The 24174-nt window shown below is 43.0% G+C and overlaps 1 protein-coding gene across 1 annotated transcript in view; it reads left to right on the forward strand.

The window, feature by feature from the left end:
- Positions 1–430: 430 nt before the first annotated feature.
- The window catches only part of LOC311605843 (uncharacterized protein), a gene marked incomplete at both ends in the record, with an annotated part of 342410 nt that continues 318666 nt past the window's right edge, over positions 431–24174 (forward strand). The window contains one exon of the mRNA XM_084796705.1: positions 431–580. Coding sequence (XP_084652831.1) covers positions 431–580 — 150 coding nt within the window. The remainder of the gene's footprint in view (positions 581–24174) is intronic.

The raw sequence follows: 24174 nt of genomic DNA on the forward strand, positions 1-24174 counted from the left end.
GCGACGGTGGCTCAGTTTTAAAGATGCGTGAGAAGGGTTTGTCAATATCACTGCACTTCTCCACAGACATTTCTAGAAAATGGAGGCATGTCTGGCATAGCAGAGGCAAGTCTTTTCTGAAACAAAGGATTAAGATTTGCCCACACAAAGGGGTATCTGAAGCCAGGACGCGCGTCCACACTCTCTCATGGGAAGTCTACAGAGCAAAAGGCCAGAGCCCTGGAGCACGTTGTCCAAGTCCGCACTTCCCCCGCCCCGCCCCGCCCCAGTGGGCCCCCCCCCCTGCCATGGCTATCATAAAATAATCTTGTAAGTAAAACGTAAGGGCTTTTCCAGCTCACAGTTGAAGGGTGCAGTCACTCAGGGTGGGGTCGGGAGAGCAGGAGCTTGAGGTAGCTGGTGACATCACGTCTGGATTCAGAAAGCCGACATGGATGGATGCACGCTGCTGCTTAGCTCCAGAATCCTCTTACATGACGCAGACTTCCAGCCAGGGAACAGTGTCACCCTTAGTGAGTGTGACTCCCCGCCTCTTAAGCACAATCAAGACAATCCTTCACAGACATTCCCAGCAGCCCATGTAGGGCTTCTGTCCAGTTGACCGATAGCACTAACAGTTACAGAGCCGGCAAGCTTAGGGAACCCTGGCGTTTAAGGGGAAGGGTATTGGATTGGCCTTGAATAGGGAAGATCACATTAAAACAACACTGAGGTTCTATTACGAATAATTTACTGGTGATTTATCTCTCCTCATTCTGATCCACTTATATGGTATAAATTAAAATAACCAAAGCTATCCATGGGATGATCTTAATTATTACAGCATTTTGGAGAACAACAATTCCCTAGGTTGGCATGCAGGCCTAATCATAATCGATGTGTGTGTGCGTGTGCGTGTGCGCGCGCGCGCGCGCGCGCGCGCGCGTGTGTGTGTGTGTGTGTGTGTGTATCTGTCTCTGTCTCTCTGTCACTCTGTCTCTCTCTCTGTAGTCCAGGCTGGACCCCGCCACATCAATCATCAGTGAAGAAAAATGCCCCGTAGACACGCCCACAAGCCCATTCGTCTGATGGAAGCAACTTCTCAAATGAGGGCCCTTCCTCCCGGGCATGTCAAGTTGACAACCAAGGTTAGCCACCACGTTAGTCTCCTCACGCAGTGAGATTGTTCCCCATTCCTTTCCTTTACAAGGCTGCTACAAACACTGAACTATCTTGGTTTCTGTGGGGGCGGGGGGCTGTCCTTAGGAAAAGTCCCACTTCCTGGCCATGATGCTTTACGTTACCTGTGTATACATGCTAAAGGATTTGCTGTTGATTTCTGTCCTGGAATCTCAGGCAAGAGAAAGTCATGGGGGAGGAGGAGATGCCTAGGGACAGTCCCACAATCCGGCATGAAATCTCCATGTCCCACCCCCTAGCACTGCATGTGAGTTCCTGTGAGGGACAGGTGAGTGAACAGAAAGAGAGGAGCAGGGCTTTGGCGGCGCCTCAATGTGTACAGTGCTTGCTGTGTAAACACTAGACTGGAGTGCCGGTCCCCAGTATCTACATAGAAGCCTGGTGTGGGGGTGAACATCTGTAACTCGGTACAGCGGGGTAGAGACACTCAGATCCCTGGAGCTTGCTGGCCAGGCAGTCTAGTCAGATCAGTGAGAGAGCCTGCTTCAAAAGCTGAAGAGTTGGAGAGGAAGACATTGGATGCCGACCTTTGGCCTCCACACGTACATATGTATACAAAGTCCACACATACACTTGCACACACGAACATGTACACACATATAAAACATTTTAAAAAGAAAGGCAATGAGGTAGTAATGGTGCTCTGTTACATGCCTCAAGCACATCTGCAAGGCTTTGAACACCTAAGTGGTCCTAAGTATTCTCACCTCTACTTCCCACACATCCTTGGAAAACCCTGCTTGTTAGGCAAATCAGCTAACTTGGTCCCATTTCACAGATGGGTCAATGTGTTCAGCATAATGATTACACTCAAATGAGTCACACAGAAAAATGGACATGTGAGAACCTGCCTTGCCCCTGCCTGGTGTCCAGAGAAGATGTAAATTCACTGGGGAAGTGCACTCTTATTTTAATTCCATTTTTTTTTGTAGTTTCTGGGTTCATGGCTTTAAATACACAGGCAGGAGAGCTATAATTGTGTGAGTAACAGCGACTCAACGAATTTAAAAAATGTAGAATTTTTTTTTGTCTTCCTGAATGTTCTAGTCCAACAAATTCGCTGTGTGTGTCTAAGAAAGGTAACAGTGTGGGTAAAATGAAAACCAAAGCCCAGTGATGTGTAATAGTTGACCAAGGGATATAAAAACCATGTCTGCAGTAGAGCGTTTTTAAAATTCCACAGAGCAGATGACAAGTGACTCCTGCGATTGTTTAACACTAACGAAGCAATTTCTATTTTAATAGTCTCCTTCCAAGGCAGACTCCCGTGGCTGTGGGATCCTACGCCAGTCCACAGCAATCAATATCAGTCCTCTACCAAATGTTATTAAACATCTCCTTGATACCTATTTACAACTAAAAAAATAATTTCACTGCCAAGGGATTGTAAATGTGTGAGAGGCGCCCCTGACAGCTTACTTCACTCACTGTCTGCGGTCCTGGGTCTGGTGCTCCGGCTGCCAGACTAAGATGAAGGACATAATTAAGGAAACATATGAAGGCTAGCACAGGCTTGGAGATTAATTAGCTGTGCGTCAATAATCTCATCAATATCCGATTAACAAATGACACATGGCCCAATGAAACATATTGATTCATGCGCACTCCTCACTGTTAATAAATTGAAGCTGCTTTGCTAAATGAGAAAGCTGACAAAATACTAGGCTGCTAATACTCTGCCCCACACTTGTGACAAAAAACAGAAAATTAGCCTGAAGTATACGACGTCTAATTTAGGAGGGCTGCCACGCCACTCGTGACGCTTGTTAATGACTGACGTGAGGAGGGGAAGGGATTTTATGGAGAGCTCACTCGAAGGGACCAGGAGAAATTTCCCGAGGGCTGGCTGTGGGAAGGAGACAGAGGATAGAGATGACCCGAGACACACCACTCAGTGCTAGAGTGGGAGTGTGTGTGGAGAAAGCTTTGTTTTGCCATTTATGGGCAGGATTCTAGTAATAAGGAAGTCCTGTTCCATTTGGGGAGGAATTAGCCCATATTTTTCCATATGAGATCATGTTGATTGTGATATGTCTTTTTTTTTTTTTTAATGGAGAGTCACTGGTTTTTGAGAAATCTTACATATTAGTATATGCATGAGTACTGAGCATGCATTTGCAGTGTTGGACCAGTTATTAACCTCACCCCTGCCCCCACCCCCGTCCTATCAGTCCCTATCAAAATTGCAAGCCACACTGGCACTTGCTTCTCTGAGACTCTATCTCCTGAGGAGTCTGCACATCAGGCCTGCTTTGGGGGAAGGTTATTATTCCATTTTTTTTCTTCATCCCATGACAGAGAGGTGGGAATAGGGTTAGGCAGGAGGGGACTAAAGTGCTAATGGTGAAGGCCAGGGCTTGATATCTGTTGGGACCCCACTGAGGCTGTGCTTGGGAAAAGTGAAGAACCTTGCTGACTAAGGGAAGACTCTGCTCATGACAGCCCTGGCCCCACCCCACAGCCCAGAAGCTAAGGTCTAGCCCTGGACAATCTGCAGCATTCTCTGGGAGTTCAGGTCTTGAGCATCTCCTCTGAGGCAAACTTCTGCTTGTGGAAAATGCCTTCCTATGGTGCACAGTGAAGGAAAAGGCAACCAGGAAAGGCACCGGGAATACAGTGACATGGTGGCTCTTATCGGTCACTACAGCTGACGTGGGGAGGGGCTTGTAAAACTGACTTCACTTAGTGGGTAAGAGAGAGAGCCCAATCAGAGGGCACATCTACTTAATTTACCTCAGACGTGCCTGCCCTGCGCAGCAGGAGGCTCGTAGCTCAAGACTCTGACTGGGAACCTGAGGTATTTAAGTTAAGTCCCAGGGGTCTTTAAAGAAAAATCAGAATAGGCACTTGCCATGGGGGAGGGGGCGGTCACCAGGAAACTTGAGTTAAAACTCATTGCTTTGCTATGAAGAAGTCATGTGAAACTGAGCATTTTGTGTGCCCATCCCTTTAACTAGAAAGGAGACACCGGACTAAGTGTTCTGAGTCCCGTATAAATTCCAGGAGTCATTCACTTCCTAGTGACATCGAGGTACACTGATGCACATGACACAGTAGAAAGGTCTTCAGTATTACAATTACCAACATTAAGATAGGCCCTCTTGTGTGAGCTGGAGAATTCTCGGGACCCTTAGAGGTGCTGGTTTTCAGGGGTGTCTGGTCTGTCTCCTCCATGGACTCTCTTCTGCAGTGTCCAATCTAAGAGCAGATTCTGGGGGCATCTCCAACTTGGTAAGTAGTTTTGAGGAAAATGAGGCCATTAAGTTGCATTACGTCTAAATAGCGGTCAGGAGGGAATGAATCTAAATCAACACTTTTCATCAGCCCCCAAGAGGTCTGTTGAAGCACAGTTCTTCAAAGTTACTGTGCTTGGGAGCAAAATCTCTTCGGCAGGTTTCTGGAGTAGAAATGATCTGATTTCTTTCTCTGAGGTCCACAGGAGAGAAGTTTACATATCGTGACAAGTTATTAAGGACTGGAATTCTTTCGGTTTATAAAAAGGGCCTTGCTAATCCTGAGGTCTCCTTTGCAGGGCTGGAGGCGGGGGGGGGGTGTCTTTTTGGGTTTGGCCCATTGTGTACTTGTTTGTGGCAGCATCTATTGGGGACAGGCCAGCAGTATCGGCTTATGTTATCGAGTCTTCCCTGCATGCGTTCACAGCAATAGCTCTTATTAAAAATACGCACAGCTTCAGACGAGAAAGCCAGCAGTCAGAGAGGCTAAGTAACTTAGCCCGGATCTCTCTCACCCCAAGAACTGTTTGATCTGTGCTCAACCCACACTGTCTGAGACCCAAACCTGGGACTCTTCAGCACAGGCAGGGTGTTTAATCATTTGACTTGCTGATATGACATTGCCATCTATAAATGTGTTGGGCAGCACTCACGGCTCTCCTGGGACACCTGGCCTGTGGGCTACAGGTTGGACCTAGCCATTTGGGACATTAGTAGTAGTTGCCTAGCTCTAGGCAGGGACGCAATGATAGCCACTAGCATTTGCAAGTGGTTCATTGTGACACGAGTTCTAAACTCTGCAATGGATCACTTGCTCTCAAGCTCAAGCTCCCTTCTAGATCCTTCTCTTTGCTCTCTAATGGGGTAAATTAGTGCATCTTAAAAATAATAACCTCACAGTGCCAATAGCTTGCCCAAAATATTGGGCCCTTTGTACTATTTCTGGCTGTTTAGAAGTCATAAGGGCAAACAGAACAAGCCAATTCATGTGATGCATGACTGGACAAGGCAACTTGAGTCCCTGTAGTATCTGACAGGTGAGCAGGGCCAGGTGTTTGTTCCCACATCGACTTCAGTCACCGGATGGGAGTTACTCAAGGGGTTTCACCGGCAGCTGCTTTGTTGGCTGGCTCCGCTGAACCTTGTGCTGGTTACCCGGATTTCATGCCCAGTTAGGACACAAGGGGAAGCCTCCCTTGTGGAAAGGACACAGCTGTTCTGGAAGTGCAGCCTGAAGAGAGTCTGAAGGCTTGCAGAAATCTGCTGTCCTTGCCCCTGATGCAGACACAGAGAGTGAAGCAAGGGAATTCTTCACGTCTTGGACTTGAGTGCACACAATGTTTAACAGGCACCCCCCTACTGTAGCTTAACTATGCACACTGTATAAATAATACATAATGACATATATCACATATATATATGTGTATATATATCATGTGAGTATATTTCTTTCTTTGTCTGTACAACCGTGGTTGTCTATAGCTTGACACACATAAAACTTATACATATATACATATATGGATCTCAGAAATATATCTTAGTGTAAAAAGGGAATAAATTATGCCATTAAATCTAGCATGAAGATGAAAATGTATGGACTCAGTCGTATGACATATATGTAGTATGTAATAATCTGTTTATTTTATTTGTTTATACAGTGCACATGTATATGCATGTACACTCAGGTGTATACATGCAATGACATCAAAGCCACTCCTGAGGGTTGGGTACAGAAAGAGCCACAGTAAAGGCCACTTGTCTCTTTCACAGCATGCTGGAGATGATTGATTTTCATTTTTGCCTGTCTTCAGAATCCAGGAGCAAAAAGTGTGAGCATATGAAGATACATTTCTGCCCAGTCAACTCTGTCATCCTAGGCAGTGTGGACAGAAAGCCTTCCCAGGGCCCAAGCCAAGTCTTAGTGTCCTAAAACTCACCCTGTGCAGACTGGTTCTGTCAGAAACAGCTCCAGAGGCCTGAGTTTCATTTTACTTGAGATTCCAAGATGTGTTTGTTTTCTTCCTCCACAGATTTTTTTTTCCTGTTTCTTTACTCGCCTGGTCATCTACTGAGGCTTATGACATTTTTTTTTCTGCTTCTCATGTCCTTACTCCCTGTATGCCACGGACAAGTTCCATCTTTAGGACCTTACCACATATTTGAACGTCTTTGCGTCTTGCACACTTGCTGTTTTTCCAAGTTTGGTCATTCAGAGCTTCTTGCCCGGATTACTACATCTCCAGGACTTTGTGTGTTTATCCCTTTTCCTCCTATAAATTGTGCACAAGCGACCTCTGTCTCCCCATAAAACCCATCTGCACACAGTCCCCTAAGTGTTGACTCCTCCCTCAGGCCCTCAGGGTGTACCTGAGGCTCATAAGCCCCTTTGTAGGCTGCTTTCCTGGTGCCTCCCAGGGTCCAGCCTCTCCTTTCTTGCTCCACAAGACCCTACTCCTGACATTGGTAAGAAGTTCATGTATTATTTTGCACACACTGCCCTGGCCTCTCTAGTCCACCTCCTGAGACTCTCTTTCTTCATCTTTAAGAATCATCTCTGAGATAGTATGTCGCTGAAGTCACCTTTTACTCCATATAGAACTGGATGCCTTAGATCTGTGTTCATGTCTTTATCTATTTACCTATTTATTTATTTATTTAGGTTACAGTCACATAATGTTTGCATTTCATAACAGAAAGTATTTTCAAATATCACATTTTTGCAATGTATTGAATGCTACTATATAAACATTACAAATATTTTTCTTTGGGGACTTGTATATTTTTTTCAGAAGGTGCTTATGTTCTAATGTTAAGCAAAGAAAAGTGAGTGTTAGACGTAGAGAAAGACGCCACTTTGTTGAACAGGTATGTACTCAGATGCACCATGTGGGAATGTACATCCTCGTGGCAGGAAAACTGGCTTTATCTAGTTGTGTGATTAATGATTTGCATTTTGTTCTATATTAGTTGACTTTTTTTGTTTTCTATTTTTAAATGAACAGCTATTGAAGTAGAGTAAGGTAGAAAATACCAATTATTAGCTATTGGTTTGTTGATTTACTTAGTGGTTTACTTAAAGCACCACTTGTGCTGCCTATTTCCTAGGCATGACATCACTTGCTGCCTGGAACAGACTGACATGGAGGAGCAGCCCAAGCAGTGGTTTGCTGCCCATAACAACTGGCTGACTGCCTTTCTGGAGCTGTCCTGGATCCTTCCACCAGTGACATCTTTTATTTATTTATTTATTTTAGTGTCACCTTTTTACTCTTTGTCAGTGTCACTTTTAACACCAGTGACATCTTCTCACTTCCACCGTCATTCGTGTCTGAGTCCTTATTCCAAAAAGATTCCCATAACACTGTTACTTTTGTAGCTAGGGAAATGTTACTATGTTATCCATAGGAGTGTTGGTTTGCTTAAGGTTTGGGGTGCTCCTGGAGTTTACTTGCTGAAATTTAATCCTCCCTATGAGGGAGCAGGAAGGTGGCAGTTTAGTCCACCTGTCTGTGGTCCTTGGGTGGGGTCTCTGGGAGGTGATTAGAGTTGGATAGGGTCACAGGATGGAGCCTTATGTATAAATACCAGTGACACTTCCTTCTCTTGTTGCATGATGCCTGGAGTCACTGCAGGCCTGCCTGAAAGTCATTCCCAGATGTGCATCCTGTAACTTCCAGGAAGATTTGCGTTTGCACGTCAGTTGAGTAAGCCGTGTGGCCTTGGCTCCAGCTGCTCCTCCTGAATGAGGCCAGCACTTCTGGAGGTTGCTTTAGGAGGTGAGTTTTATAACAGAGAGACTTCATTATTATCACAGTATGTATGTATGTGTGTGTGTGTGTATTACTTTGTGTGTGTACATACTACTTTTCATAAACTCAGACATATACTTTATGTATTCAAATTTATTTGTTTTTATGTGTATGAGAGTGTCTTGTCAATATGTATGTCTATGTATTTACTACATGACGGCTTATTGGTAGGGAACCAGAAGAGGGCATCTGATGCCCTGGGACTGGCATATCAGGCAGTTGTGAGCTTTCATGTGGGTGCTGAGATTTGCACGTGGGTCCTCGAGAAAAGCAGCCAGTGCTCTTAAGTTCAGAGTCATCCCTGCAGCCCCCACAGGACTTTCCAAGACTGGCATGAAGTTTGAGGAAACGAGTCCACTCAGTTCTGTTGGTTTCTGCTCCATAGCTCCTCAGGATGCTCACACCCTTTCACGGCATCACGCTGTGTGCACTGCTGTCTGCTCAGTTTGTATGCTTGGGTATGTAGAATCCCAGAAGTAGACTGTGAGGAGGTTGAAGGTAGAGAACGCAGACTTTCTCTTCTTCCTACTGTGCTACCTCCCCTGCACCTCCATCTACCACCCCAAAGTACTTAGTATATTGCCAAACATGGTAGGCAACCAATAAGCCAAATGATTGAATAAAATTACCCTGTGAGTAGAGCTTAAACCAAACCGGCCAATAGTTGACAGAGTTTTTCCAGCCGCCTGTTTTCAAAACTTGTTTATTCCCGTTCCCTGTGAAGACTCTGCTCAAGCCATTTGGCTGATTGTTAGAAGGGTCAAAAGTAAATAATTAATGAAAATGCCATTTCCCTAAATTGTTGAATTGGAAATAAATTACTCCCCGAGTCATTTAGCTCTACCGGTAGTTTAATTCCGGGTAATTGCTCCAGAAACCTGCCGCTGCCCACACCTCTATGAAGTTACTGAGAAAGCTCATTGTTCAAACACACATGAGCTGATACAGAGGCTGCATGTGAAGAATGAAAAGAGCTTGTCAGAATGACGGTTTCATCCTGTGCTCCTGAGAAGCAGTCAAGTTTGCCTTGTGCTGTGCAAGTGGCAGTGTGGAAGCATCCCTGTCACAAGCTCAGTCGATAGCACGCCAACTTGCCCCTTCTCAAAAGCTTGCTTCAAAAAAAAATTTTTTTTTGGTGACAAATTAACACTGCATATGCTTCTGATATTGATATAATCTGGACCTGGAGTTTCTCCAAAGGGCTATGGGTGACAGCCATGTGCCCCGCCACCCCATGACTGTGGCAGTGTTGGTAGGGGGTAGAAAAGAAACAGGGCTTAAGCCAGGCGCAGTAGGGCATGCCTGTGATCCCAGCACTCAGGGGAGCAGAGACAGGCAGATCTCTGTGAGTTCAAAGCCAGCCTGGTCTACAAAGTAAGTCTAGGACAGTTACGGCTACACAAAGAAACACTGTCTTGAAAACCTGAAAACAAACATAAAAGAAAAAGAAAAAAGAAATACAGCATAATTGGGGACATTTGGCTACTGTAGAGTGCTCTGGATCCTCTTTTCTTCCTTCTATTGGTGGCTGCTGTCATGGCGTAAGGTGCTTTGTTAACCACGCTCTTTTGGTCATTTGGCACACGTTCCTTTGCCACGGTCCTAGAAGCGAAGAATCCAACTGGCTATGAACTGGAACCTCTCAAACTATGAGACCAAATAAACCGTTTGTCATTATAAAAATATTATCTCAGGCATTTTGTCATAGTAATGGAAAGCTGTCTAACACAAGCCAGTAGCATGTTTACCAACATACAGCTATTATATATTTACATCTATAGGAAATCAAGCCAAATCACATGAATTACCTCACTATTTGTTTATGATGATAGCACAATCTGAAAACCTGAAGCAGTTTTCAAGTACAAAGGACATTCTTAGCATAATCACCAGTTCTCATAATAATATCTTGGATTTAGTCCTCTTCATAATTTATATCCTTTGACCAAACTTGCTGCCCCACCCTATCTCTCTAGATGGCTGCTGATTGACACCATACTTCTTGCAAGTCAAGGCTGAATACATACACTGTTTAGAAACTGCATTTAATGTGTGCTCCATGGCAGAGATTACTGGGAGGCATGGGGTCTGAGACAGCAGGTGACGCACTCTCTCACCCTTAAGTCATCAAGAGAGTTGAAACTTGAATGAACGAAGTCAAATCTGTATCTAAAGACAGATTCTCACAGAGGCATTTGCGCCTTGCTCTTTATGAATGTAACATTGCTCTTGTCTAATGAAACAAGACAGTTTCTAAAAGGTCAAAGTTAGAAATTGTACTTTTGGTAAAAGTTTGGGGAAATGGCAGCAGTAGATTCTTTAGGGCCTGTGACCTCTCCAGCCACAGTTACTTGGTTAGGTTAGCAGGGGCATAAATATCCCCCTTTAAGACAGCATCACATCTAATTAGACAACTGTTACTTACCTTCAAGATGAAAGCCTCGTATTGCTCCTTTGGGGATAGCTTGCCATTGCTGTGGTTCACAGGCTTTAGAGCTGAGTCAGGCTATTGAGGGCTTTTCTCCCTTGGCAGTTTGCTAACACTGGCTGATGCAGTAAGTGCTAGTTCTCCGGGGCAAGGCTTCCAGGTGAGTCCCAGCTCCATCCCTCCATATCCTGTATCTGAAGTGGGGGTGTCTGCAGCCATATGCTCTTGCCCTCAAGTTCTGAGAGGCAATGAAGGGAAACGGCAACAGCCAACGTGATTTGGGTATTTTCTTGAATCTGCATGACCAACAATTTGAAGGGGGAAGTTTCTCAAAGCTTGGCACTGGTTTACTTTTATTGTTATTTTTTTTTCAGTCATCAGGGAAATGCAATTAAAACAACTCTGAGATTCCATCTTACACCTATCAGAATGGCTAAGATGAAAAACTCAAGTGACAGCACATGCTGGCGAGGATGTACAGAAAGGGGAACACTCCTCCATTGCTGGTGGGAGTGCAAACTAATAAACCACCTTGTAAACCAATCTGTTGCTTTCTCAGAAAATTGGGAATAGTTCTACCTTAAGACCCAGCCATACCTTTCCTGGGCATATACCTGAAAGATACTCCACTATACAACAGGGACATTTGTTCAACTATGTTCATGACATTGTTCATAATAGCCAGAATCTAGAAACAATCTACATGTCCCTCAACTGGAGAATGGATAAAGAAACTGTGGTACATCTACACAATGGAATAATACTCAGCTTTTAAAAAACAAGGCACTGGTAGTTTTGTTAGAAGACCATGGCTATTAGGGAGAGCATTATGATTATGTATGGCATAATTACATTTAAAGTACACACACACACACACACACACACACACACAGAGAGAGAGAGAGAGAAAGAGAGAGAGAGAGAGAGAGAGAGAGAGAGAGAGAGAGAGAGAGAGAGAGAGAGACAGAGAGAGAGAGGCAGAGAGAGAGAGACAGAGAGAGAGAGAGACAGAGAGACAGAGAGAGACAGAGAGACAGAGAGAGAGAGAGAGAGAGAGAGAGAGAGAGAGAGAGAGAGAGAGAAAGCTTATATAATAATATATTTCCCCATGGCTTTTAAAAACATCTTTAGTGTTATTTGTCTGCCCTCAGTATTACTCTTCTCAATTCTTCTGGCTAAAGTCCCTCCACCTCATATTCCCCTTTCCATTTCCACAGTACCTGTCCCCTACTCCTCCTCTCCCTACATCTCCCCACCCCCACCCTACTCCCCACCCCATGTCCCCTATCTACTTTCCTCAGAACTACATTTCCATTCCCTGTGGAAAATAAAGTCCCAGAAAAGGCTGGAGTGCCCCCTAAATAGATGGGGTGAGTAGCTCTGGGAAGAAGCTGGCTTGAAAACCTCCGCTGACATCTGCTCAGATGCCTGTGGTGACTGGATATTGAGCCCATGCTGGAGGGCAGGGCTCCAAAATCCAAGGCTAATAGGAAGCAATGTAGATGTGGGAATTGTTCTAAGAGTTCGCTGGCATTAGCCCAGGCTCATTCTACACTTCTGCTAGCCCTCTCTGTGCCTTGACCCTTTATCAGTACCAGTAAAAACAAAATCTCAAAAATGTCTTTTCATGGAAAAAAAAAACCAAGAAAATATTTTCTTTTCAAAATTTAACTTAAATTTTGAGTTTAGGGTAAGATGCTTCTGGAATGTCTAGTGTTGATGACCGCATTTTAAAGAACCTGTGCCTTGTGATAAAGGCCATAATTTACCCATTTTAAGACCTGATGTTAGGGAATGATATGGCCGCAATTTTCCCAACAAAAGATGAGAGAAAGCCTGTGTTTACATCTCGTTCCTCGGTGGCCTTTGAAAAAGACTTGGAATGCAGTAGGTGATGACACTGGGGGAAGTGGCTGCTTGGTTCTTGCTTCACAGGCATTTGAAAGCAGCTAGAAGAAGACTCTCTGGGTCTGAGATGCAAGCACAAAGGACTGTGGCTTATTTTCATTTTTTAAATATTTTATTAATTTATTCATATTACATCTCAATTGTTATCCCATCCCTTGTATCCTCCCATTCCTCCCTCCCTCCCATTTTCCCCTTACTCCCCTCCCCTATGACTGTGACTGAGGGGGACCTCCTCCCCCTGTATATGCTCACAGGGTATCAAGTCTCTTCTTGGTAGGACTGTGGCTTTTTAAGGCTATTAGATATTTTATAAGATAAGAGGAAGAGGATGTCTTCTTTTAGTGGATCGAATGTTTAAGAAACCACTGAGGCTGACTTTGCAATAAGCAGGTTTCCAAGGAATACAAGGCCTTCCATACCAAAATAAGCTTAACTTTTCTTACATTGTTCAGGATTGCATTCACTGTTTTGGCCAATTTCCCGGATATATCTTCCTTTTAAAAAAATTAAATTGTATCAATTAGTTAATTAGCTAACTAAGTGTGTGTGTTTACATGTGTGATAGACTAGGGGAGGACAGAGCACAGCTTTTAGGAGTCAGTTCTCTCCTTCTAACTTGTTGGTCCTGGGGATTGAACTCGGGTTGTCAGCCTTGACAACAAACACCATTATTACCCTCTGACCCATTGGGACAGCCTCTTACTTTTCTTTTCTTCCTGATTCTCTCTCTTTTTTATTCTTTTTCACTTTGTTTTTTATTTGAGACAGAGTTTTTCTGTGTAGCCCTGGCTGCCTTGGAACTTGCTCTATAGACTAGGCTGGCCTTAAACTCAGAGATCCACCTGCCTCTGTCTCCTGAGTGCTGGGATTAAAGGTGTGTACTACCACCACCTAGCTATAAATGGTTCTAAAAATGGTTTTCCGTTCATGTTGGCTTGCTCTCAGTACTTTTATTTTTTAGATGTTATGTAGAAATAATGAATCTATAAATAAAACCAGTCAATCAGAATGGTATCTTGTGCATTTAGAAAAATTTCTTTTATTTCTTTCCTTTCTTTTCCTTTATTAATTTATTCTTGTTACATCTCAATGGTTATCACATCCCTTGTATCCTCCCATTCTTCCCTCCCTCCTCTTTTCCCCTTATTCCCCTCCCCTATGACTGTTCCTGAGGGGGATTACCTCCCCCTGTATATGCTCATAGGGTATCAAGTCTCTTCTTGGTAACCTGCTGTCCTTCCTCTGAGTGCCACCAGGTCTCTCCCTCCAGGGGACATGGTCAAAGGTGAGGCACCAGAGTATGTGAGAAAGTAATATCCCACTCTCCACTGTACTGTGGAGAATGTTCTGTCCATTGGCTAGATCTGGGTAGGGGTTTAAGGTTTACCACCTGTATTGTCCTTGGCTGGTGCCTTAGTTTGAGTGGGACCCCTGGTTTTAAATCTTATTTTGACTTGCTAAAGCAACTGTCCTCAATCTTCCTAATGATGCTACCCTTTAATACAGTTTGTCATGTTGTCGTGATTTCCAGGCATAACATTTCATTGCTATTTCATAACTGTAGTTTTGCTACTGTTATAAATTGTAATGTTAAAATCTGTTTTCCAATGGCCTTAGGCAAACCCTGAAAGGTTTGGTCAACCCCCAGGCGGGGGTCACAACTTAAAAGTTGAGAATAACTATGCTAAAGGGACTCCATCTCTGCAGAGCAACTGAAAGTGGGCATTGCAATATTGTCATGATTATTTTGACCAGAAGCATTGTGTGGTCTTATTCTCAAGGAAAAGGCACATCCCTTAAAAATTTCCCTTAATACTAATGAATTAAAAACGAGCCATCTGCTTTTGTTAATGATTAGAACACCACACAAATCTATACTTGCATTTAATTACTAAGATACAAGTTCAAGTTTACATTTGGCTTCAAATGTACCATAATTGGTGCACAAAGTTGATGTCAATGATGCTTTAATCTAGGCTGTATGAATCTTCATAGCAGGCTTCTCAGTCCATCACATGTATGAACTCATTTGATCATTCCATACCCCTATGACACAATGAACTATGACAATCTTCAATTTACCGATGGGGACATTAAGATTTATATGGTTAAGCCAAGGCTAGACAGTGGGGAGAAGAGTCAGCGCCTGAACTGATACATGTTTAGAACTGGAGTTTATGCTTTTAACTACCATGCTGTTTTGTTTGCTTGAAAAGCAAGGTATTTGTTTTTAGGAAACCACAGAAAGGAAGCTCCTTCATGTGGGTTGGTTTCTTGTCCCATGGTAGACGACTCAGTATGTACTTAATTCCAACAAGGTTCAGAGCCGTCTGACGTTTGCGTGGTTTTAATCAGTATTGGTTATGTTAGATACTTCAGGTGCTGAGGATTCAATGCAGTGTCAGCATAGTAATATGCGGGAGATGCTTCCTTCCCTTAGGCCGTTGTTCTTCCAGGCAATGCTTTATGCACCCCAGCACATCAAGTCCCATCAGGACTGAGCTCCTCCTCAGCCACTGAAGCCAGGCAAGGCAGCCCTGCTAAGGGGGAAGTGATCGAAAGCAGAGAACAGAGTCCATGCCATAGATAGCACCCATTCAACTTACTTGAGGAACATCAGGAAGAACAAACTACCCATGGGTTACATGTGTGTAGGCGCCCTAGGTCCAGTCCATGCATGCCCTTTGTTTGCTGTTTCCATCTCTGTAAGGCCCCATGGGTCTAGGTTAGTTGACTCTGTTGGTCTTTTTTATTTTCTTCTTCTTCTTTTCAGATGTATTTATTTATTATAATTTATTCAAACTGCATCCTGATTGTCACCCCCTCGCTCGTACCCTCCAGTGCCCACGCTACCTCTTCCACCTATTCCACTCCCCTGCTCCTCCGTGACTCAGTATTGGAGCCCTGAGCTCAGCTCCAGAACCCAGGTTCCAGTTGTAACCTGATCAGGTGTGGGTAATGTCTGCGGCTAAAGTGACTGTTTAACTAAAAGAGCAGTAATGCTTATAGAGGAGAAAATTTTCTCCCTTATCTCTAGCCAGACCGAATATCCTATGACATTGATTTCATGTTTTTCTGCCCAGAAACCTAAGGTGCTCAGACTTCCCAGCAGAGAAATGTGCTAGTCCAGGCAACTGACAACTTAGGGAGGAAAGAGAGAGAGAGAGAGAGAGAGAGAGAGAGAGAGAGAGAGAGAGAGAGAGAGAGAAGGAGGGAGAGGAAGAGAGGAGAGACAATGACAGAGACAGAGACAGAGAATTCTTCAAATTGTAAGCAACATAACCTATAAACACATACATTTCTCTGGCTATCAGTGGTAAGCAAAAAGCCAGGTCCAATAAAATGCTTCAGCTTGGGTGTGTATCAATGATTCTGTGAGCAGCTGAACTCCTGCTCCGAGAGAAGGCCAGCTGAAGCAACTCTGCTCCAAGATGTCTGCATCATCTAGGTTTTGATACACTTTACCCATTAATTTTTATCTTCAATGTGTTGGAATTGAGAATAAAAGTTCTTCTTGATGTCTATCTCCTTTGATTCCACACAGAGATGTCATGACACTTCCTTAAAGTATATACTTTTCCTCAAATGGTCTTTTATTTCTTTAAACAATTCTTTTGTATACTTATTTTTTATTAGAGACTTATACAAAATATGTATATTTTAAAGTTTAATTTTATCTTTAAAAGATTTAAATAATTTATTCATATTTCACTTGGATTGTTATCCCCTCACTAACTGTATACTTATCAATAGGTTATATAATCTTGGTGATATCTTCCAGCCTCTTTAGGGAATGCAGAATTCTAAAATTTGACATCTGTAATTATGTATGCTTGACATTTAAATTTATAGAATTTTGGATACAACAGAAATAAAATATACTAGAAATATATGCTTTTTTTTCTCTTTGGAGAATGATGTTATTCCTTCCATTTATAGATATCTAAATCTTTTCCATTATAAATCCTAGTGGTCTTCATTCCCAGGAAGATAGAATTGGAAACATTATTTTCAGTGAGACTTCTTGTCGGTCATTAGATCCTTAGGCCAAAGGGAACCTGAGTTACTCCAGCTCCTGTTGGATACAGCCAAAGACTGTAGCCATGATGAAATCAAGACCCAGTGGTCACCATAGAAACCACAGAGGGCAAGAGAGATAGAGTTTCAAAAGGGAATTGTTGCCTGGGACAGAGAAACAGGTAGGGTTTTCTGCAATTCTTTGGTCATAACTTAAACTTTGCAGTTGCGAGGACTCTTTAAGACTAGCTTGGAACCTGCCTAGGGAAAGAAGAAATAAAGCGCTAACACCTATCATAGTTGTTTATACTATGCAGTAGCCTTAGGGTTTGCAGAAAGAGTTATTCTGTGCGGGAGTGTGCTGAAGCCACCGAGCCACCAAGATGAGAAAACAAAACTAACTTTGCCTTAGAGTTGAAAGATGCTATTTCTGCATTTTGGAGAGGAAAGAATCTGTCACCTAATCATCACACTTGCTGATTTGAAGGGTCAGGTGGTCTAGTTTAAAATAGTTTGTCCTGGAGGGTGTTGTGTCTACCAGCTCTAGTAGTATTTCACTTTGTTTTTAATCTTCTTCCAATAACTTTAAAAGGCATATGTGATAAGATTTGGAATGCTATGCAAATGTCACACCTTCTTGCCTTAAAATCTTATTATTATTATTAATATTAATATTATTATTATTATTATTATTAGTGTGTGTGTGTGTGTGTGTGTGTGTGTGTGTGTGTGTGTGTGTGTGTGTGTAGGTCCCATGGTGATAGCTCTGGGGAGTGCAGTCTGTCCTTCTACTGTAGGCTTTCGGAATTGAACTCAGATAATCAGGCTTTGTGACAAGAGCCTTTTCAAATTAACCTGTACTGTAAGCCATTGTTTGTGCTTTCAAAATTATTTAAAAGATTTCCTTAATTTTCATTGTTTATGTCTATGTGTGTGTCTTGGGGGGGGGTGTTGTGCCTATAAGTGCAGGTACCTTAGGAGGCCATAAGAAAAAGTCAGCATCCCTGAGGCTGGAATTAGAGGGGTTTGTGAGTTGCCAGCTATGGTTACTGGGAGCTGAATTTGAGTCCTCTGCTGGAGCATCTTAACTCTGGAGCCCTCTCTCCAATCTCTCTTTTCAATTTTTAGTGCCATACTTTGGGTCATGTTTATCTACTGTTGAGGGCAGTAAATACAGTAGCAATATCCACTGTCTTTGTCTTTCTAAACAAAAAGATATATGCCTGAGTTGCTGAATGGCTTGAGGAAAGAAAAAGATGAAAATGCTAAAGTGTAAACATGGAAGTCACACGGCTCACAGCCTGCTGGGCTCTCAGAAGCCACTGACTACACCTGTGTTTTATCTTAGCCTAGTACTGGGGCAGCCTAAAGGTGTGGCAGTGTATAAACAAAGACAGAACCAACTCACCTAGAGGTTCTATGCTGTATCTTTTCCTTTCTTCTGCCCTTTCCTCACTTATTCAGAGTTCAAACACAAGGGAGGCAATTTACATACTATTGATGCCCCAAAAGAATTTTGACTTCAAACAATTTCCCATGTCTTGTGCTAGAGTAAATAGTTGATTGATGTATTCATTGAAACTAAATGGGCAAAGGAATTATTAATGATTAGTGAGTTATTGTGGAGGCTTGCCTCAGGCTACAGAGTAGCCATCACAGAGCCACAATCCCTTCCCCCACCCCCCAGCTTCTGATAAAAACTGTGTGGCATTGTTGACTATTTATAGGCTTTTTGGGGGGAGACTATTCATGCATTTTATTACTAAAAGAAATTGGAAATAGCACAATTTGCAATAAATGGAATTTTAGCCTAGTAGAGCCTTAAGCACTGAATTTCAGGGTTAATTTTATTGGTGTTGAGTCAGATTTCACACAAGAACCCACTTCTCAGAAGCATCACACCCGCAGATCCAATCCTACCTCGACGTACTGGAGCTTGCCACCTTTTCATTGCTTATTACTGACTCTCAATTACAAACCCCACAACAGGAAAGTCTGGCTTCCCAGAAATGCTTTCTAGAGAGATGAAATCGGCATTGTACCTAATTTGGGCTACATTGCTTCTTTGAACATTTATAGAATTTAAAATGATTTGGCGACTGTTGAAAATAAGAGGAGGTCAGAATCGCCAGGCTGCGTGGAAGGAAAAATCTCTCTCTAGGCTTTCCAAAAGCCAAGCTGTCTGCTGAACAGCAAGACGCCGGTTTGTTTTGTCAGATGCTTTCTTGGCCGGGAAAGGTTGACTCTTGGCTAACACCCTATCTGACTCCACAAGGCACGCTATTCCCTGAGCATTCCCGTGCATGTGTGACATGGAGTATGACCACATCTGTGCGTCACTGGCATCCACTTGACATCAGTGAGGCACAGCTCATCAGGTCCTTGGGAGTTTCGGTAAATGCATGACGTCAAAAACCAAGTTTATAAATTAACACAGTTCACCCAATAGACACACACACACACACACACACACACACACACACACACACACACACACACACAAGAAACGGATTTAAAAGAGAAACCAGGCCCTACAGATATCCTCAGACCAATGAGTCTTGTATTGTGGTCAAACAGGAAGACATGATGACTAATTAACCATCCTCAAGAAAACACATGGAATTACTTAGTTATCAAAACAACAAATTGATGAGTGGTGAGATACTTATCCTGTTAGTACTAGTAATACAAAGGGTTTAGCAGACTTTCTGCTTCAGCGTGAAGGAACATTCAGACACACTTGCACTTTGGTGCCCTAGTAAGTGACTCAGCATTTCTGTTTGTAGGCACTCAAGTTTAAGTTGAAAAACATTTCTTCAGTAAATTATCTGGTACTGACTGACGCCAGCAGCCCCTTCCTTTCACTAGGAACTCCAGGGTTCATGGTAAAGTCTCTCACTCATGGCTTTGTAGAATGCGTGCGCGCGCATGTGTGTGTGTGTGCGTGCGTGTGTGTGTGTGTGTGTGTGTGTGTGTGTGTGTGTGTGTGTGTGTATGAGTGAGTAAACACACACTCCCTGGCAATCTTGCTCCTGACTCAGGTGGCACGCTTTATGTTGGTGGAGCCGAGCTTCTTTTCAAACCCTGACGCCAGAGGAGCCCAGTGAGACTTGGGAGCCTCCCTCCTCTGCGAGGGGCCGGCCTTTGTGGTGATTTCTGCAATGGCTATGGCCTGTGTCTCTTCTCTGCTTCTTCATCGTCTGCATGGCTGCTGCATTTCTCAGACGCTCTGGGTACCTGAAGGAATGAAACCATGCCACACTGTAGAGTACTGTTGTTACTCAGTGTGACTGTGGCTTCTCTAAAATAACCCACTCATTTTAACCATAGTTGCAACCTCTCATTATTATTCATAGATTTTCTTTTCTGTAATCTTCATTGTGCTGGGAGTCTTCTAAGTCAGGAAGAGTAAGCACATTTTCCCCTTTTCTTGAAAATAGATTCTCTCATAGTATATCCTGGTTTCTCCTCTTTCTACTCCCCGCCCGGCCACGCCCCCCCCCCTTCATGCCTATTTCCCCTCCCATCGGATCCATTGCCTTTCTGTCCTTCATTAGAAAAGAACAGCTTTCTAAAGGATAACAACAAAATACATAAAATAAGATATGATAACATAAAACAAAACTTGTCACATCAGAGTTAGACAAGACAAACAGAAAAAAGAGGAAAAAAAAAGAAGAAGAAGAAAGAAGAAAGAGAAGGAGAAGAAGCAGCTGCCAAGGAGAAGACACAAGAACCAGAGTCCTACTCTTTTACACACTTTATTCTAAAAACACTAAACTGGAGGCCATAATGTATGAGCAGAGGTCCTGATGCAGATCCGCGCAGGCCCTGTGTTTGCAGTTTCAGTCTTTGTGAGTTCATATGAGCTTTAGTCATGTTGGTTTCGATAGGCTTGCTTTCTTGGTGTCTTCTATCCCCTCTGGTTCCGACACTCTTTTCACCTCCTCTTTTGTGTTTTCCCTGGGCTCTGAGAGGAGGGATTTGATGGAGACATCCCGTTTATGGCCTAGTGTCCCAAGGTCTCTCACTTTCTGCACAGTGTCTGGCTGTGGGTCTCTGTATTTGTTCCCATCCGCTGGAGGAGAGAACTTCTCTGATGATGGCTGACCAAGGCGCTGATCTATAAGTATAGCAGAATATCATTGGGATTCATTTTATGACTACATATTTTTGTTGTCTTATTTTGTTTTTAGGCAGGTAATATTTTTGTTTTATGCTAGGACTCTGGGCTATCTAGTATCTGGTTCTTGGTCACCCAAGAAGTGTGAGGGATGGCTTCATCCTATGGTTTGGGATTTAGGTTAAATCAGATATGGATTGGTTACCTCCACATTTTTGTGCCACCATTGCTCAATCGTAGATCAAAGGGCTGTGGCTGTGTGGTGTTTATGTTTCTTTTTTGATAGTGTGGAGAGTACTTTCCTATACCAAAGAAGCTAGAATACAGGGATGAAGGGAGTAGACACAAATGTTTTGACGGCTACTTAGTCAAACAATCATGATTACATAATGCTTAAAAGAAGATAGGGCAAGCATGATTCTAATTTTCTGAGTTAAGCTCCAAATTAACTCAGTTGATCTTAACTTTAGTGGACACGAAACACTTAAACCAGAGTTAGGAGAGCAAATTAATTCAGTTGATCTTAGTTTACTGTCCATGAGACACTCAAGGCACATATGCAAATAAAGCATGCATAAACTATTAGGGGGACCTGCACCAAGCATAGCAACCATAACAGATTGCACAAGTCTTCCTGAAAAGAATCAAAAGTGGTGGAAAACATGAAGGAATATGCTTTTCTCTTTTCAACATGCCATTAATTAAATTATTATACAAAGTAGGGCCTTGTGAGTCTCCCATCTTGTTTTCGTTTCCTCTTCAAACAAATGCTGACTTTATTATCTGAAGGTGTCTGGAAATTGTTTTCCTTGGAATTTGATTTTTATCTCTGTCATAATTATAGCAGAGGAAACATACTGTGATTCGGAAGACATGCATGCTAGTTGACTAAAAACTATTTGGGGGCAGGGGGTGATGGGTTGTATTTAATTAGTCCTGGCCTTGCAGTTGGAAGAATGGCCCTAGGGATTTGTCTTTTGAGTTTCTATTTTTCTTTACTTTCTGTCTTTAAAAAAAAATGTAGAGGGTGATCAACCCAAGGTCTTGTTTATTCTAAACACATGCTTTTTTCCCCCCAGCCCATGTACCTGTTTGTCTGTATAACAAATCACAACACCTGCCATAAACTGATTTCCTCCATCTAGATATGGTCAAATCATTTTATATAGGCCCCAGCATACATAGTAGGAATTCTTTAATTAACATTGCTTTAATGGATAGCTAAGAAGACTACTTTGCATGGAAGGTTCTGTGGCTTTCAAGAGTCACACGTAGTTACATGTTTAAATTCAATTCATATTATACCTAACGTCATCCACCCAGAATACTTCAACATTCAATCAACATTAATATACATTTTCTTATGCATGTATATATAGTTTATAGTTGTGTGTAAACATGTGCGCATGCACGAGCATGTGTGTGTGTGTGTGTGTGTGTGTGTGTGTGTGTGTGTGTGTGTGTGTGTAGTATGTGTGTGTATGTGGACGTCCAAAGTTGACAATGGATGTTTATGAGTTAGAAACTAGCAGGTAGCCTGTGACCACAGACAGCCACAGTCCTGCAACCACAAGCCATGGGATTCTGTAACAACCTGTGAGTTAGAAGAGGACCCAGCCTCAGAAGGGAAGTCAGCCCCAGAGGAGTGGGTTTCACTCCATCAAGAATCTCCGGAGAGAGCTCAGATAAGCCACACCCAGATTCCTGACCTAGAGCCAAGATGAGATGGTAACTCATGTTTTTTTAGGCCATGAGTGCCACAGTGGGTTATGTAGCAATAAGAAATATTAACACTGTCTTTAACATAGAGAAAATGTGTTTATTTTTCCTAACTTTTAAAAAATATATTTTATTAATTTATTCATATTACATCTCAATTGTTATCCCATCCCTTGTATCCTCCCATTCCTCCCTCCCTCTCTCCCTCCCTCCCATTTTCCCCTTACATCCCTCCCCTACTCATGTGACTGAGGCGGACCTCCTTCCCCAGTATATGCTCATAGAGTATCAATTCTCCTCTTGGTAGCCCACTATTTTTCCTCTGAGTGCCACCAGGCCTCCCCATCCAGGGGATGTGGTCAAATATGGGGCACCAGAGTTTCATGTGAGTTAACCCAGAAGCAGAAAGAGTCAAATGATATATACTCACTTATATCTGGACACTAGCCCAAGGGGCATGTCCCATGAAAGTCTTCACTTACCAAGAAAGTGGGTCAGAGGAGAGGACATCCTATTGGGACTGTAGGTGAGAGAAGTATGGTAGAATGGGGAAATAGAAGGATCCAGAGGGTCCTAGAAACCTACAAGAAGAACATTATAATGGGTGGATCTGGGCCCAGGGATCCTGCTCAAACTATGGCACAAGCCAAGGATAATACGTGCAGTAAACTTCGAACCCCTATCCAGATTTTTTTCCTAACTTTATCCTACTAATCTACTTCTGACATTATATGGAACCTCACAGAATACCCATTTATGTGTGAGTGTTACCAGGACCCAGTATGGTCATTCTTGGAAATTTCCCAAGAAGAATTTCCTGACTAACATGGAAACATGGATGCAAAGAAGGCCAATGAGAACCCAGAAGGCAAGAGGATTGTCTAGTGCATGAAAAGCAGAATGAATGCAAACCAAAGCTGTTACTATAGCAACCAAGGGGCTTGATTAAGGGGACCCACGACAATGTTTTATGTTAGGTCTGGATCACATAGTAACAGGGCCTATGGTTTGGGGAGTGCTGTTCTTGGGTTGATAAGCCTACAAGGTATGCGTTTCATTTTCTACTAATCTGAGTTCATGTTAGAGGAAATAAAGTGAAAATGAATAATAAGAAGTGAAAATCATAAGAGCAAACAAATAAAATGGCAAGAATTTCCAGGAGAGAAATACCACAAGGAAAAAGAAAGGGATGAGTCCGTGAAGTTTGGCTTCTGTGGTCAGAAGACAGAGCCTTGAGCTGAGATGTACATGGTGATGTTAAGGTCAGGGAGGCGTGAGGCAGGAGGAGCACCATGCAAGTATGTGGTCAGTGAGATCTGAGGAAAGACACAGCTTGATGCGGTCAAGAACAAAGGAAGAGTGGGAAGAGCAAACTTAAAGAAGGTGGGTGAAGAGGCCGGCAATAGGCAGGCAGGGGCACAGATGGGGGATGGGAGTGGGACAGCCCTTGAGCTCCTCTTGCTGCTCAACAAGAGACACAGAAACAGGGTAGAGGTACATGGCTTCTCCAAGATCACAGGACAAGAAAGGTGTATCTCTGTGAGGAAGGTCTTTATTTTATCTGCCATTTATTCCATTTACAAAAATACTCAAATACAAAAATACTGTGCTTGCTGGAGTCTCTTTACTTGAGATTCATGCCCGTACCTTTATGAAGTCTATTTACACCAAGACTGGTTCTTTTATTGTTACTGGACACAGGATCTCTCCCTGTAGCTGTAGCTGCTCAGGAGCTTGAGATAAAGCCCAGGTTAGCTT

The sequence above is a fragment of the Acomys minous genome (assembly GCF_964271855.1).
Source record: "Acomys minous genome assembly, chromosome: 9".
Lineage (NCBI taxonomy): Eukaryota > Metazoa > Chordata > Mammalia > Rodentia > Muridae > Acomys > Acomys minous.